The sequence below is a fragment of the Kogia breviceps genome, chromosome 4 (assembly GCF_026419965.1).
Source record: "Kogia breviceps isolate mKogBre1 chromosome 4, mKogBre1 haplotype 1, whole genome shotgun sequence".
Classification (NCBI taxonomy): Eukaryota; Metazoa; Chordata; class Mammalia; order Artiodactyla; family Physeteridae; genus Kogia; species Kogia breviceps.
The window spans coordinates 27,321,738-27,340,373 of NC_081313.1; the positions used below are offsets into that span (position 1 = coordinate 27,321,738).

Below are 18,636 nucleotides of genomic sequence, written 5' to 3' on the forward strand. Positions count from 1 at the left end.
ATCCTCAACAAAATACTAGCAAACAGAATCCAATGGCACATTAAAAGGATCATACACCATGATCAAGTGGGGTTTATTCCAGGAATGCAAGGATTCTTCAATATACACAAATCAATCAACGTGATACACCATATTAACAAATTGAAGGAGAAAAACCATATGATCATCTTAATGGATGCAGAGAAAGCTTTCGACAAAATTCAGCACCCATTTATGATAAAAACCCTGCAGAAAGGCCATATATGACAAACCCACAGCCAACATTGTCCTCAATGGTGAAAAACTGAAACCATTTCCACTAAGATCAGGAACAAGACAAGGTTGCCCACTCTCACCACTATGATTCAACATAGATTTAGAAGTTTGAGCCACAGCAATCAGAGAAGAAAAAGATATAAAAGGAATGCAAATCGGAAAAGAAGAAGTAAAGCTGTCACTGTTTGCAGATGACATGATACTCTACATAGAGAATCCTAAAGAAGCTAACAGAAAACTACTAGAGCTAATCAATGAATTTGGTAAAGTAGCAGGATACAAAATTAATGCACAGAAATCCTGGCATTCCTATATACGAATGATGATAAATCTGAAAGTGAAATTAAGAAAACACTCCCATTTACCACTGCAACAAAAAGAATAAAATATCTAGGAGTAAACCTACCTAATGAGAAAAAAGACCTGTATGCAGAAAATTATATGACACTGATGAAAGAAATTAAAGATGATACAAATAGATGGAGAGATATAGCATGTTCTTGGATTGGAAGAATCAACAAGTTGAAAATGACTCTACTTCCCAAAGCAATCTACAGATTCAATGCAATCAATATCAAACTACCACTGGCATTTTTCACAGAACTAGAACAAAAAATTTCACAATTTGTATGGAAACATAAAAGACCCCGAATAGCAAAAGCAATCTTGAGAATGAAAAATGGAGCTGGAGGAATCAGGCTCCCTGACTTCAGACTCTACTACAAGGCCACAGTAATCAAGACAGTATGGTACTGGCACAAAAACAGAAATATAGATCCATGGAACAGGATAGAAAGCCCAGAGATAAACCCACATACGTATGGTCACCTTATATTTGATAAAGGAGGGAAGGATATACACTGGAGAAAAGACAGCCTCTTCAATAAGTGGTGCTGGGAAAACTGGACAGCTACCTGTAGAAGTATGAAATTAGAACACTCCCTAACACCACACACAAAAATAAACTCAAAATGGGTTAAAGACCTAAATGTAAGGCCAGACACTATCAAACTCTTAGAGGAAAACATAGGCAGAATGCTCTATGACATAAATCACAGCAAGATCCTTTTTGACCCACCTCCTAGAGAAATGGAAATAAAAACAAAAATAAACAAATGGGACCTAATGAAACTTAAAAAGCTTTTGCACAGCCAAGGAAACCATAAACAAGACGAATAGACAACCCTCAGAATGGAAGAAAATATTTGCAAATGAAGCAAATGACAAAGGATTAATCTCCAAAATTTACAAGCAGTTCAATAACAAAAAAACAACCAACCCAATACAAGAATGGGCAGAAGACCCTAATAGACATTTCTCTAAGGAAGATATAGAGATTGCCAACAAACACATGAAAGAATGCTCAACATCATTAATCATTAGAGAAATGCAAATCAAAACTACAAGGAGATATCATCTCACACAGGTCAGAATGGCCATCATCAAAAAATCTAGAAACAATAAATGCTGGAGAGGGTGTGGAGAACAGGGAACCCTCTTGCACTGTTGGTGGGAATGTAAATTGAAACAGCCACTATGGAGAACAGTATGGAGGTTCCTTAAAAAACTACAAATAGAACTACCATACGACCCAGGAATACCACTACTGGGCATATACCCTGAGAAAACCATAATTCAAAAAGAGTCATGTACCAAAATGTTCATTGCAGCTCTATTTACTATTTCCAGGACATGGAATCAACGTAAGTGTCCATCAACTGATGAATGGATAAAGAAGATGTGGCAGATATATACAATGGAATATTACTCAGCCATAAAAGGAAACGAAATTGAGTTATTTGTAGCGAGGTGGATAGACCTGGAGTGTGTCATACTGAGTGAAGTAAGTCAGAAAGAGAAAAACAAATACCGTATGCTAACACATATATATGGACTCTAAGGGAAATAAAGTCATGAAGTACCTAGGGGTAAGATGGGAATAATGACACAGACCTACTACAGCATGGACTTGAGGATATGGGGAGGGAGAAGGGTAAGCTGTGACAAAGTGAGACAGTGGCAGGGACATATATACACTACCAAACGTAAAATAGATAGCTAGTGGGAAACAGCCACATAGCACAGGGAGATCAGCTAGGTGGTTTGTGACCACCTAGAGGGGTGGGATAGGGAGGGTGGGAGGAAGGGAGATGCAAGAGGGAAGAGATATGGGAACATATGTATATGTATAACTGATTCACTTTGTTGTAAAGCAGAAACTAACACACCATTGTAAAGCAATTATACTCCAATAAAGATTAAAAAAAAAAAAAAAAAAGAACTATCATACGACCCAGCAATCCTACTACTGGGCATATACCTGAGAAAACCATAATTCAAAAAGAGTCATGTACCACAATGTTCCTTGCAGCTCTCTTTATAATAGCCAGGATATGGAAGCAACCTGTGTCCATCAACAGATGAATGGATAAAGAAGATGTGGCAGATATATACAATGGAATATCATTCAGCCATAAAAAGAAACGAAATTGAGTTATTTGTAGTGAGGTGGATGAACTTAGAGTCTGTCATACAGAGTGAAGTAAGTCTTAAAGAGAAAAACAAGTACTGTATGCTAACACATATATATGCAATCTAAAAAAAATGGTTCTAAAGAACCTAGGGGCAGGACAGGAATAAAGATGTAGACGTAGAGGATGGACTTGAGGACATGTGGAGGGAGAAGGGTAACCGGGGACAATCTGAGAGAGTGGCATGGACTTATAAATAATACCAAATGTAAAATAGCTAGTGGGAAGCAGCTGCATAGCACAGGGACATCAGCTTGGTGCTTTGTGACCACCAAGAGAGGTGGGATAGGAAGGGTGGGAGGGAGACGCAAGAGGGAAGAGATATGGGGATATATGTATATGTATAGTTGATTCACTTTCTTATACAGCAGAAACTAACACACGATTGTAAAGCAATTATACTCCAATAAAGAAGTTAAATTTTAAAAGAAGAAAGAAAACTACAGGCCAATATCACTGATCAACATAGATGCAAAAATTCCTAACAAAATATTAGAAAAAAAATCTAATGATACATTAAAAGGATTATACACCAAGTGGGATTTATCCCAGGGATAAAAGAATTGTTTATGATTAAAAATCAATCAATGTGATACATCACATTAACAAACTGAATAAAAATAATCATGATCACATCAATAGATGCAGAAAAAGCTTTTCACAAAATTCAACACCCATTTATAATAAAAACTCTCAACAAAGTGGGTACAGGGAACATACTTCAACATAATAAAGGCCATATATGACAAACCTATAGCGAACATCATAGTCAACAGTAAAAAGCTGTAACCATTTCCCCTAAGATCAGGAATAAGACAAGGATGCCCACTCTTGTCACTTTTATTCAACATAGTATTGGAAGTCCTAGCCACAACAATCAGACAAGAAAATAAGAGGAATGCATATCGGAAAGGAAGAAGTAAAACTGTCACTGTTTGCAGGTGACATGATACTATACATAGAAAATCCTAAAGATGCCACCAAAGAACTACTAGAGCTCATCAATGAATCTGATAAAGTTGTAGAATATAGAAATCTGTTGCATTTCTGTAACTAAAAATGAACTAGCAGGAGGAGAACTTAAGGAACAATCTAATTTATAACTATATCAAAAAGAATAAAATACCAAGGAATAAACCTAACCAAGGAGGTAAAAGACTTGTACTTGAAAAACTATAAGACACTGATGAAAGCTACTGAAGATGACACAAACAACTGGAAAGATACACTGTGCTCATGGGTTGGAAGAATTAATATAGTTAAAATGACTATACTACCCAAGGAAATCTACAGATTCAGTGCAATCCCTATCAAAATACCAATGACATTTTTCACAGAACTAGAACAAATAATTCTTAAATTTGTATGGAAACACAAAAGATCTCGAATAGGCAAAACAATCCTGAGAAAGAAGAAAGGTGGAGGTGTCACATGCCCTGATTTCCAACTATACTACAAGGCTACGGTAATCAAGACAGTATGGTACTGGCACAAAAACTAACACATAGTTCTATGTAACAGGATAGAGAGCCCAGAAATAAACCCATACTTATATGGTCAACTAATCTATGACAAAGGTGGCAAGAATATACAATGGGGACTTGACAGCCTCTTCAATAAAAGGTGTTGGAAAAACTGGACTACTTTTTCACACCATATACAAAAATAAACTCAAAATGGATTAAAGACTTAAATATAAGACCTGAAACTATAAAACTTCTTGAGGAAAACATAAGCTGTAGATATACTCTTTGACATTGGTTTTAGTTTTTTTTATATATGTATATATATATATATTAATCTATCTCTTCAGGCAACAGAAAGAAAAGCAAAAATAAACAAATGGGACTACATCAAGCTAAAAAGCTTTTGCACAGTGAAGTAAAATATCAACAAAATGAAAAGGCTGCCTACTGAATGGGAGAAGCTATTTGCAAACAATATATTTGATAAGGGGTTAATATACAAAATATACAAAGAACTCATACAAGTCAACATAAAAAAACATACAACCTGATTAAAAAATGGACAGAGGACCCAAATAGAAATTTTTCCAAAGAAGGCATACAGATGGCAAACAGCAATGTGAAAAGATGATCAGCATCAATAATCATCAGAGAAATGCAAATCAAAACCACAATCTGTTATCACCTCACAGCTGTCAGAATGGCTAGCATCAAAAAAGACAACAAATAACAAATCTTGGCCAGGATGTGGAGAAAAGGGAACCCCTGTGCCCTGTTGGTGGGAATTTAAATTGGGGTAGTCATTATGGAAAACTGTACAGAGGTTCCTCCAAGAATTAAAAATAGAACTGCCACATGATCCATCAATTTCACTCTTGGTTATTTACTGAAGAAAACACACACCAATTCAAAGAGATATATGCACCTCAATGTTCACTGCAACATTATTTATAACAGAAGATATGGAAGCAATGTAAGTGTCCATTGATAAATGAATGGATAAAGGAGACATGGTGTGTACATGTACACACACACACACAAAAGGGAATACTACTCAGCCATAAAAAATAAAATCTTGCCACCTAGGACAACACAGATGGATCTAGAAGTTAAATAAGTCAGCCAAAGAAAGACAAATACTGCATGATCTCACTTACATGTGGAATGTAAAAACAAAACAAACAGACACATAGATACAGAGAACAAATTCTGTTGTTTGCCAGAAGGTAGAGGTGTGGGGTAGGGGGGAAAATAGGTGAAGGGGATTAAGGTGTACAGACCTCCTGATGTATAATAAATATGTCATGGGGATGTAATATACAACATAAGGAATATAATCAATAACATTGAAATAACTTATTATGGGAACAGATGGTTACTAGAGTGTGATGATCATTTCATAATGTATGCAAATGTCAAAGCATCATATAGTACACCTGAAATTTACATATTATTGTGTGTCAACCATATTTAAGTTAAAAAAAGAGTCATCAAGACCTGAATTTAGGGTGGATTATTATGAACAAATAAAATAAACGACCATTACTACAACAATGACAAAATTCAACCTTTCACACTGCCAAGATACATACGCTGCTAGTATCTTTGCTATGCTTGTTATGGGCTGAATTGTGTTCCCCCCAAATTTGTATTTTGTAGTCCTAACCCTGCAGTACCTCAGAATGTGATGTATTTGGAGGAAGAGTCTTTAAACAGGTAATGAAGGTAAAATTATGTCATTAGGGAGGGCCCTAACCCATTATGACTGGTGTACTTATAGGAAGAGGAGACCAGGACACAGATACACATGGAGAGAAAATGACAGAAGACAAAGGAGAAGACAGCCATCTACAAACAAAGGAGAGAGGCCTCTGAAGAAACCAATCCTGCCAACACCTTGATCTCAGACTTTTAGCCTCTAGAACTGTGAGAAAAAAAATATTTTTGTTGTTTAAGCCAAAAGGCAATAACAGAAACAAAAACAGTGGTGAAACAAGACTTAAAGAAAGGAGACTGATAAAGGAAATTCTGGGGATAAGAGGAGGGGAAAAAAATCAGAAGATGCTAAATAGTTCAATATGTCAAATGGAAGGAATTCTGGTCTAGAAATTAAAATGTAAAATGTAGATGTTTTTATTCTGATTAGTTCTGACAGCCCTAATGGAGAGCATACTTCCACAATGCAATTTTGTTCATCTATTAAAACAGGATTCAGCCTTCTTTCACCACTACATAAAGCTTTAGAATTAAATTTGTCCATCTTTGGAATAGTGATGTTGATAGGTTTTCTAAGGGTCTGATGAACTAGCTGTAATGCTCACAAAATAAGTTCGAGATGACAAGTTGGATTCCTGAAGGGATATAATTCTAAAACATGTCAAGTTTTTGCTCACTAGAATAATTTTCTAAGTTGTATTGTATTTTCCTGAGGTTTCTAAGAGGAAAGTAAATAATTCACCAAGAATCTTTGAAGAATGCTTTTGAGTACTTGAAAAATACTTTGCAAGATCTTAGTACTTTAAAAACTCTTAATTATGACATGGTAACAATAACAAAACAATTATGATTGCCAATATCATGCCTATCATGACAGGCACTACATGTGTGATGGTAACCATAGAAAACAGGGAAATTATATACAATTAACATTTTCTGCTCAATTAAAGAACTAATCTATTGCTTTCACAGTATTCCAACATGGATCTTATCCCATTTATTCACTGTTTTTAACCCTATATGAGGAGAGAAGGACAGGAATTCCACACTTGGGATCCTGTTGCATACCTACATTTGTGCATATAGATCCAGGGCCACCTGGGCAAGTAACCTCCAGGAAAGGGGGGATAAAGAAAGTATAAGCTAGTGGTTCTTAAAGTGTGGTCCCCAAAGCAGCAACTTCAGCATCTCTGGGTACTTGTTAGAAACGCGAAACTTCAGGCCCTACCCCAGACCTCTGAAGTGGACACTGTGGGCATGGGGTCCAGACATCTGTGTGCTGACAAACCCTCCAGGTGATGCTGAAACATGTTAAAGTTTGCTAAAGTTTGAGAACCAGTGGAGACATTTCTACAGTTGAAATGTGTCTTCCATTGTCAGTAGTTTGGGCTTGCTGACATTCACTGCAAGGCCCCAGCAAATTCCCACGAAGGCATCCATTAGATAGTATGTACAGACAGAGCATCATCATGATGGCTCAGGGAAAGCACCTAAAGATGCCCAGTCCCTAATAGTCCCTCAACATTCCCAGGGAAATGTTCAACCAACTTCAGCATTTTCTGTCTTTACTGCTCCTTCAGAGGGAAGTCTTCCAACTTTGTGGTTTGCTCAGAACAGAGCAATTTAGAAAGGAGGGTGTTGGGAGGCCTTCAGGAAACAGGCTCACGACTGGGCTCCCAGAAGCTACTGAGGAAGCATATAGAATACATTTTTTTCACAACCAGAGAGCATATATGATTGCTCATCTTGGATAACTTGCAAATGCAATTTCTCTGACAAGGCAATCTAAGTGCCTCTGCAAATTCCAGGATTCTGGAAGCTGTCACCAGGCCCAGCAAACAGGGAGGCCTAAGTTCAGAGCATGGGAGTAGCAGATACTTTATGTCTTCCAGAGCTGGACAGGGAAGGAAGCGGAAGAGAGGACAGTGGTGGTTTTTGCCCCAGAAAACACCAGGTATTGACCCAGGGCCTCAGGAATCAACATGGCTGCTTGACCCAGCAGACAGTAAGAAGCTTGAGGGGGCTCAGTCTTCCAGGGTTGAACACTAATTCTGTATCCTACACTTGTGGTTCTTTACCTTCCCTTCCTTGACATGTGGTAAGTTTCCTCCCAAATACTTATTGACTCTTTCTTTCTCAGTTTACTCTTTGCTCCATGTCCACTGGACTAAATTCTACAGTAGAAAGAGTACAGGCATCAGAGTCAGCCTTAAGCTTGAATTTAATACTCCACCATTTATCTTCTAGTTGTGTGACCTCATGTACGCTTCTTAACCTCTGAGTCTCAATTTCTTCACCTATAAAGTTGAATTAATAAGGCCTACCATTCAGGTTGTTGTGATAATTAAAACTGGTATGTAGGTAAAGTGTCCAGTGTATGGACACACTCAAAACATGCTGTATTCTTTCTTTCCCTCTTCTTTCCACCATGCATGGGTATAGTTGGGAGGGTTTTTTTTTTTTTTTTTAAGCTATTGGGGCCAATAGGCAAATGAAATCATTATATCTCACCAAGGAAGAGTAACTTGTTTTCATGTACTGAAGTAGGACAAAGATGCAGCAGAACCTCAGCCCTCACAAAACAGGACGGACACACACACACACACACACCCCTCTTTTTATTTGTGTAAATGAGGATCTGCGCATTTAACTGAGAGGTGGAACTCTGAAATTAAATACTGTGTGTGGAAAGGATCTGACCATTGCCCCCAGCCCCACTGCAGAAGCCTAAGAGGGCCATGTGATGCTCTGTCCTAAATGCCTCTCACCACAGTGGTACACGTTCATCTCCCCAGAGGGACCCCAATTCCCCAGTATATCCATTGAGACTAGGTTGTAATAAACCATTGAGCAGTCACAGTTTAAAGCACACAACATAGCCTTCAAGTTGCTGGACCTGCCCAGCCTCCCCACCTGTCACCGAGCAGGACCCTATGGGGCTTTCCCAGAACACCCTCGCCCCCTCACCCCACCATGTTCTCCACCTGCCTCTTGTCTATAGAAACACTTTAGCCTCCTAGGCCTTCCCCGATCTCCAAAGGGTAAATTTAATCAGCAAGGTGAGAAAACTCAGAAAGGAAAACAGTCAAGCAAGACAAAATAATAATAGTTTAGCTATTAAACAAAGTCAAGGACCTTTAGTTCCTCCTCAGGACTATAGATAATATTCTGAGCCACACCTTTTGAGCTGTTTTGCAGAGACTGAAACACCCACCAGGTGGAAGAAGTTAACTCTATGGTGCCCACAAGCACATAGACCTCAGATAGTTGGAACCAGAAAGTTCGTGATGCTGATGATGTTGACTCCCCATTACCGCACCACTGACCAATCGGAAGAATGTCCACAGGCTGATCACAACCCCCCTCCCTCACCCTGTCTTTAAAAACTTTTCCCTGAAAGCCTTTGAGGAGTTCAGGCCTTTTAAGCACTAGCTACCTGGACTCCTTGCTTGGCGCCCTGCAGTAAACGTTGCACTTCCCTTCACCACAACCTGGTGTCAGTAGATTGGCTTTACTGTGTATGGACAAGTGACCCAAGTTTAGTTCAGTAACACACCAGTGGAAGGTGGCTGAATGGAGGCCTGGTGCTGGCCTGATACACATGTGGTCTTGCCTGACACCTAGACTCACAAGGTAGCACAGAGATCCATAGTTGCCAGGTTGTCCGGATGGTGTACTAGGCGCCGTACCTGGCTCCAAGCCTCCACCTGCCACTCCTCGCAGGGCTCCAGGTTACAGCTCATGCTCAGCGGAGGAGGAGTGCCAGCCAGGAACTGGCAGTGAAATGGCCTCAGGCTCCGGTGGTCCCGGCTGTCCACACACTGAATCTCCCGGATCTGGAAGCCCCCACTGCAGTTTCTGGAGCACTGTATGGAGAGCGAGAGAAAAGGGGACACCTGAGTCTTTGGCATCAGACCGTCCACGCCCGGATTCCCAGGGGTTTCACGAAGCATCACTAAGCTCCAGGCTTCCAGTCACCAAGAGGGGTTAGTAAACTGTCTTCCCTCAGAAAGGGAGTCACATGAGCAACTCCCCAAGAGGGGCCTCCCAATGTCAGAAAATGCAGGTGTGGAAGGGTGAGAACCGTGTGAAAAGTCCAGTTTTGTCACTCACTCATAGTGAGCCCTTGGGCAAGTTGCAGAAACGTTTTGAGCCTCAGCTGTCATATCTGTAAACTGGGATAGTAACCGTTACCTATGGGGCTGTTGCAAAGATTACAGCTGCAGGGGTGGGCTTGGGGTGAGGCTGGCGCAGCATCCTCTCAGTGGGCGACAGTTCCCTAAGATGCCTGTGTTCATTTGAGGCAAATGGAACCGCTGTCGGGGGAGCTCTCTGCAAAGCCACAGCCAACTGTCCCTCAGAATCCTGCTGAAAACCTGTTTGCTCCCTGAGTCTGAATGCAGGATGGGTTACCTTGTTTCAAGGGGAGGGCCTCTATAAGGAAAATAAACTGAATAACTGCTCAGTGGTTTGATTCAGGAAATGGGCCAACCTGTCCTTGCCCCTACTGCCAGGCTTCCCCCTACAGCACCATCGCCCACCATTCTTCCTTCTATAGCCCCCATCACCGAGGGTTTTCTCAGCACGTGCCTGTGGCAAGCCCTTATAGAGGCCCCCCTCATGCCCCCTACCCTGTGCCCGTACCTTGCGCAGTGGCCCCTGCACCCTGCTCTCAGTAAAGGGCACTGTTCACTCGCAGGCTGCTGATTTCCTTAAGATTATGATAAACATGGCTGAGCCCAGGTCATCTAAAGCCAGAGTTTATGTGGCCTATTCTGGAGGACTTCTTTGGTTCACTCTCTGACCTCTTGGATTCTGGAAGCTTCTCCATCCCCCACCTAGTTAGATTTTACTTAATCATAACTTGAGCTTCCAAGACTTGGTCTACAGTCTGTGTAGATACTAGTGCTATCAGTTTCCCTTCAACTCATCTTGCCTGTGCATCCTAGTCTCTCAAGGCCAGTTCTGGCCTGTCTTGTCACTGCCCACACTCAGGTGGGAATCCGAAGTAGGTGGCATGGAGCCTGACTCCTGTGCTCCTCAGCCCCTCTCCCCCAGATTCTCCGTGGATTAACAATATGTCCTGTGGTCCTTGTGTCCCGAATCTTCCTTCCTCCACCCTTCTCATTACTCGCCACTGCCCTTCCTTTAACTTAGCGTAAATGTCACCTTCTCTGTGAGGCCTCCCTTGAATACCTTCTCCAAAGGATACCTATCCCTCTTGTTAATTATCTCAGATCCTTCTTTGTTTCCATCAAAAGAACTTGAAATGTGAAACAACTTTTATTTATTCTGTCCATCCTTTCTATTAAACTATCACTGCCCTGAAGTTGGAAGCCTATCTGCCTTGGTCACCACTGTGTCTTGATCATCTAGCATGGGGCCAGGCACAGCAAAGATGTTCCCAAAGCTTGCTGAATGAATATATGAATTCTGAGAAAAGAGCAACCGGGGGCTCCCAGTGGACTAAAGAGATCTGTGGTTGCTGTGGTCGCTATAAAGAGCATCCTTCTTCACCCTCTCAATCCTTCCATTGGTGATCTCATTACAGTCTTGGCTGAGAAAATGCACCACCACCAAGGTGTGCCCATTGCTGTAAGGTATATTTTCATCTGGCCCTCTCTCTACATGGTAAAATATCATGCTCTCTTTCTGGTTATGGTGGCATAATCGTAATTGTAGGGTTGTGGATGGTGAAAGAAAATTCCTCAAAACCTTTCAGTAGAGGTATATCCCCAAATACTGATCCCCATTCTTTTGCCACTGGGCAGATTGCACAAGTCACCTGACATCAAACCTTGGGCTGTAACATAGAAGATGTGGGCCCATATGACAAGGGGGCAGATTGATGCTCAAATGCTTCCATAAATCAAGTGTGTTTAGCTTCTCAGAAATAAGCAACACTTGCCAGAGAGCCCCTGCAAAAGCAAATTCAAAACTTCATTTGCCTGCCATGCTGTAAGTACACAGAGAAAAAAGTAACTGCAAATTTAAAATCAGCCACAGAACAGGAGCTTCTGGGTTGGTGAACACATGGAGGTTCTGGGAGAGCGGTGTGCCTGAAGAGGGCATGGGAACTCTGCTCCCATTCCCTGTGCGTTGCCATATGCATGCCTTTCATCTGGCTGTTCCTGAGTTATATCATTTTATGATCGACTGCGGATCTACCGTGCGGCTGACAAGGTCTTGGTGCTCCGGCTGGGGGTCAGGACTATGCTTCTGAAGTGGGAGAGCCGAGTTCAGGACATTGGTCCACCAGAGACCTCCCGGCTCCACGTAATATCAAACGGTGAAAGCTCTCCCAGAGATCTCCGTCTCAACGTTAAGACCCAGCTCCACTCAACAACCAGCAAACTACAGTGCTGGACACCCTATGCCAAAAAACTAGCAAGAAAGGAACACAACCCCACCCATTAGCAGAGAGGCTGCCTAAAATCATATTCAGTTCACAGACACCCCAAAACACACCACAAGATGTGGTGCTGCCCACCAGAAAGACAAGATCCAGGCTCATCCACCAGAACACAGGCACCAGTCCCCTCCACCGGGAAGCCTACACAACCCACTGAAACAACCTTAGCCACTGGGGGCAGACACAAAAAACAATGGGAAGTACGAACCTGCAGACAGTGAAAAGGAGACCAAAAACACAGTAAGTTAAGCAAATGAGAAGACAGAGAAACACACAGCAGATAAAGGAGCAACGTAAAAACTCACCAGATGAAACAAATGAAGAGGAAAGAGGCAGTATACCTAAAAAAGAATTCAGAATAATGATAGTAAAGATGATCCTAAAAATGGAAATAGAATGGAGAAAATACAAGAAACATTTAACAAGGACCTAGAAAAACTAAAGAACAAACAAACAATGATGAACAACACAATAAATGAAATTTAAAATTCTCTAGAAGGGATCAATAGCAGAATAACTGAGGCAGAAGAACGGAGAAGTGACATGGAAGATAAAATAGTGGAAATAACTACTGCAGAGCAGAATAAAGAAAAAAAGAATGAAAAGAATTGAGAAGAATCTCAGAGACATCTGGGACAGCATTAAATGCACCAACATTTGAATTACAGGGGTCCCAGAAGACGAAGAGAAAAAGAAAGGGACTGGGAAAATATTTGAAGAGATTATGGTTGAAAACTTCCCTAATATGGGAAAGGAAATAGTCAATCAAGTCCAGGAAGCGCAGAGAGTCCATACAGGATAAACCCAAGGAGAAACATGCCAATTCACATATTAATCAAACTATAAAAATTAAATACAAAGAAAAAATATTAAAAGCTGCAAGGAAAAAACAGCAAATAACATACAAGGGAATTCCCATAAGTTTAACAGCTGATCTTTCAGCAGAAACTCTGCAAGCAAGAAGGGAGTGGCAGGATATATTTAAAGTGATGAAAGGGAAAAACCTACAACCAAGATTACTCTACACAGCAAGGATCTCATTCAGATTCGATGGAGAAATTAAAACCTTTACAGACAAACAAAAGTTAAAAGAATTCAGCACCACCAAACCAGCTTTACAACAAAGGCTAAAGGAACTTCTCTAGGCTGGAAACACAAGAAAAAGAACAGAACTACAATAACAAACCCCAAACAATTAAAAAAAATGGTAATAGGAACATACATATCGAAAATTACCTTAAATGTAAATGGATTAAATGCTCCAACCAAAAGACATGGACTGGTTGAATGGATACAAAAACAAGACCCATACATACGCTGTCTACAAGAGACCCACTTCAGACCTAGGGACACACACAGACAGAAAATGAGGGGATGGAAAAAGATATTCCATGAAAATGGAATCAAAAGAAAGGTGGAGTAGCAATTGTCATATCAGACAAAATAGACATAAAATAAAGACTATTACAAGAGACAAAGAACGATACTACATAATGATCAAGGGATCAATCCAAGAAGAGGATATAATAATTGTGAATGCTTATGCAACCAACATAGGAGCATCTCAATACATGATGCAAATGCTAAGAGCCATAAAAGGGGAAATTGACAGTAACACAATCATAGTGGGGACTTTAACACCCCACTTTCACCATTGGACAGATCATCCAAAAGGAAAATAAATAAGGAAACACAAGCTTTAAATGATACATTAAACAAGATGGACTTAATTGATATTTATAGGACATAAATAGAATACACTTTCTATTTGTGTATAGAATACACTTTCTTCTCAAGTGCTCATGGAACATTCTCCAGTAGAGATCATATCTTGGGTCACAAATAAAGCCTTGGTAAATTTTAAAAAATTGAAATCATATCAAGTATCTTTTGTGACCAAAACACTATGAGACTAGATATCAATTACAGGAAAAAAATCTGTAATAAATACAAACTCACGGAGGCTAAACAATACACTACTTAATAACCAAGAGGTCACTGAAGAAACCAAAGAGGAAATCAAAAAATACGTAGAAACAAATGACAGTGAAAACATGACGACCCAAAACCTATGGGATGCAGCAAAAGTAGTTCTAAGAGGGACTTTACAGCAATACAATCCTACCTGAAGAAACAAGAAACAGCTCAAATAAACTCCCTAAACTTACACGTAGAGCAATTACAGAAAGAACAAAAAAACCCCAAAGTTAGCAGAAGGAAAGAAATCATAAAGATCAGATCAGAAATAAATGAAAAAGAAATGAAGGAAACAATAGCAAAGATCAATAAAACTAAAAGCTGGTTCTTTCAGAAGATAAAGAAAATGGATAAAACATTAGCCAGACTCATCAAGAAAAAAAAGGGGAAGACTCAAGTCAATAGAATTAGAAATGAAAAAGGAGAAGTAACAACTGACACTGCAGAAATACAAAGGATCATGAGAGATTACTACAAGCAACTATATGCCAGTAAAATGGACAACCTGGAAGAAATGGACAAATTCTTAGAAAAGCACAACTACTTCCAAGACTGAGCCAGGAAGAAAGAGAAAATATAAACAGACCAATCACAAACACTGAAATTGCTAATGTGATTAAAAATCTTCCAACAAACAAAAGCCCAGGACCAGATGGCTTCATAGGTGAATTCTATCAAACACTTAGAGAAAAGCTAACACCTATACTTCTCAAACTCTTCCAAAATATGGCAGAGGGAGGAACACTCCCAAACTCATTCTATGAGGCCACCATCACCATGATACCAAAACCAGACAAAGATGTCACAAAGAAAGAAAACTACAGGCCAATATCACTGATGAACACAGATACAAAAATCCTCAACAAAATACTAGCAAACAGAATCCAACGGCACATTAAAAGGATCATACACCATGATCAAGTGGGGTTTATCCCAGGAATGCAAGAATTCTTCAATATATGCAATCAATGTGATAAACCATATTAAGAAATTGGAGAAAAGCCATATGATCATCTCATAGATGCAGAAAAATCTTTTGACAAAACTCAACACCCATTTATGATAAAAAACCCTCCAGAAAGTAGGCATAGAGGGAACTTACCTCAACATAATAAAGGCCATATATGACAAACCCACAGCCAACATCATTCTCAATGTTGAAAAACTGAAAACATTTCCACTAAGATCAGGAACAAGACAAGGTTGTCCACTCTCACCACTATTATCCAACATAGTTTTGGAAGTTTTAGCCACAGCAATCAGCGAAGAAAAAGAAATAAATGGAATCCAAATAGGAAAAGAAGAAGTAAAGCTGTCACTGTTTGCAGATGACATGATACTATACATAGAGAATCCTAAAGATGCTAACAGAAAACTTCTAGAGCTAATCAATGAATTTGGTAAAGTAGAAGGATACAAAATTAACGCACAGAAACCTCTTGCATTCCTATACACTACTGATGAAAAATCTGAAAGAGAAATTAAGGAAACACTCTCATTTACCATTGCAACAAAAAGAATAAAATACCTAGGAATAAACCTACCTAAGGAGACAAAAGACCTGTATGCAGAAAACTATTAGACACTGATAAAAGAAAGTAAAGATAATACAAACAGATGGAGAGATATATCACGTTCTTGGATTGGAAGAATCAACATTGTGAAGTGTCTATACTACCCAAAGCAATCTATAGATTCAATGCAGTCCCTATCATATGACCAATGGCATTTTTCACAGAACCAGAACAAAAAATTTCACAACTTGTATGGAAACACAATGACCCTGAATAGCCAAAGCAATCTTGAGAAAGAAAAACGGAGCTGGAGGAGTCAGGCTTCCAGACTTCATACTGTACTACAAAGCCACAGTAATCAAGATGGTATGGTACTGGCACAAAAACAGAAATATAGATCAATGGTACAGGATAGAAAGCCCAGAGATAAACCCACACATATACGGTTACCTTATTTTTGATAAAGGAGGCAAGAATATACAATGGAGAAAAGACAGCCTCTTCAGTAAGTAGTGCTGGGAAAACTGGACAGCTACATGTAAAAGAATGAAATTAGAACACTCCCTAACACCATACACAAAAATTAACTCCAAATGGATTAAAGATTTAAATGTAAGGCCAGACACCATAAAACTCTTAGAGGAAAACACAGGAAGAACACTCTTTGACATCAATCACAGCAAAATCCTTTTTGAACCACCTCCTAAAGAAATGGATATAAAAACAAAAATAAACAAATAGCACCTAATGAAACTTAAAAGCTTTTGCACCACAAAGGAAACCATAAACAACACCAAAAGACAACCCTCAGAATGGGAGAAAATATTTGCAAACAAAGCAACTGACAAAGGATTAACCTCCAAAACTTACAAGCAGCTCATGCAACCCAATATCAAAAAAACAAACAACCCAATCCAAAAATGGGTAGAAGACCTAAATAGACATTTCTCCAAAGAAGATATACAGATTGCCAACAATCACATGAAAGAATGCTCAGCATCACTAATCATTAGAAAAAATCAAATGAAAACTACAATGAGGTATCACCTCACACCAGTCAGAATGTCCATCATCAAAAAATCTACAAACAATAAATGCTGGAGAGGGTGTGGAGAACAGGGAACCCTCTTGCACTGTTGGTGGGAATGTAAATTGATACAGCCACTATGGAGAACAGTATGGAGGTTCCTTAAAAAACTAAAAATAGAACTACCATACGACCCAGCAATCCCATTATTGGGCATATACCCTGAGAAAACCATAACTCAAAAAGAGTCATGTACCAAAATGTTCATTGCAGCTCTATTTACAATAGCCAGGACATGGAAGCAACCTAAGTGTCCATCGACAGATGAATGGATAAAGAAGATGTGGATATATATACAATGGAATATTACTCAGCCATAAAAAGAAATGGAATTGAGTTATTTGTAGTGAGATGGATGGACCTAGAGTCTGTCATACAGAGTGAAGTAAGTCAGAAAGAGAAAAACAAATACCGTATGCTAACACATATATATGGAATCTAAAAAAAAAAAAAAAAAAAAAAGCGTTCTGAAGAACCTAGGGGCAGGACAGGAATAAAGACACAGACGTGGAGAATGGACTTAAGGACACAGGGAGGGTGAAGGGTAAGCTGGGACAAAGTGAGAGAGTGGCATGGACTTATAAATACTACCAAATGTAAAATAGCTAGTGGGAAGCAGCCGCATAGCACAGGGAGGTCAGCTCGGGGCTCTGTGACCACAAGAGGGGTGGGAGGGAGGGAGGGAGATGCAAGAGGGAGGAGATATGGGGATATATGTATATGTATAGTTGACTCATTTTGTTATAAAGCAGAAACTAACACACCATTGTAAAGCAATTATACCCCAATAAAGATGTTAAAAATAAAATAAAATCAGCCACAGAACAAATGCAGAAGCATGCTAATAATTTCCACACAGAGCAGTCATTTGTCTGACAAACAGATTTCCAGGAAATAACCCATGGTTAAAAATAGAGGGCTCTTTATTAGGAAGAGGAATTTTCTAAGACATAAGTGTACAATGGGGTTTTGTTTTCTTATTTTTCAATTTGTTGCTACTATCTGTTATTCCTAGATTTTTCAAATTTGTATTACCTTTTTGTCAAAGAGTACATTCACATTCAGTGGGAAATGAAGTTTATTAATATGGTGAAGTAAATAATAAGGGAAGATACTCACTAGATCTGTGACTCTTCTGTTTCATTTTCAGAAGGGCCTCTGATTCAGTTAGCAGGAGTGAAGTGGCAGGATATTAAATCACTCCACTCCCAAAACTGTTTTGCCTTTGTTTGCTGAATGTCAATTATTATATTCATTTTCTTAGTGCCCTAAAGGAGGGTTATTTATATTCAAGTTTTCCTAACCTGGAGTCTGTGGACCAGACTGAGGACAGGAGCCAGACTGAGGAGAATGGAAAGACTGGCTAATGCCCAGTTGTGTCCAAACAGGCCTAATCATTTTCTGCTTCTCACACCAGTCTGTTTAACTGATGTGATCAGCAAACCAGACTGAGTTACAAAGAAAATTCCTCTCAGCTTACAGGAGCCACTAGCAGAGAGAAAATGAAATCATAACCATTTCTTCCTTGTGTTGATTCTGATTTATGGAGTCATCCTGATACACTTTCCACGTTAGACTTCTACCAAGTGTTCAGATGAGTATAACGAAGTTAACCAATGTGGGATTGGGAGGTCAGCAGATTGCATTCAAGTATGACCCTGACACCAAGTGGCTACGT

At 39.5% G+C, this 18,636-nt stretch overlaps 1 protein-coding gene across 2 annotated transcripts in view; it reads right to left on the reverse strand.

Moving 5' to 3' along the window:
• The window catches only part of ADAMTS12 (ADAM metallopeptidase with thrombospondin type 1 motif 12), a 424,853-nt gene that overhangs the window by 55,125 nt on the left and 351,092 nt on the right, over positions 1–18,636 (reverse strand). For both annotated transcript variants that reach the window (XM_059060818.2, XM_067030856.1), the window contains one exon: positions 9,658–9,834. In XM_059060818.2, coding sequence (XP_058916801.1) covers positions 9,658–9,834 — 177 coding nt within the window. The remainder of the gene's footprint in view (positions 1–9,657; positions 9,835–18,636) is intronic.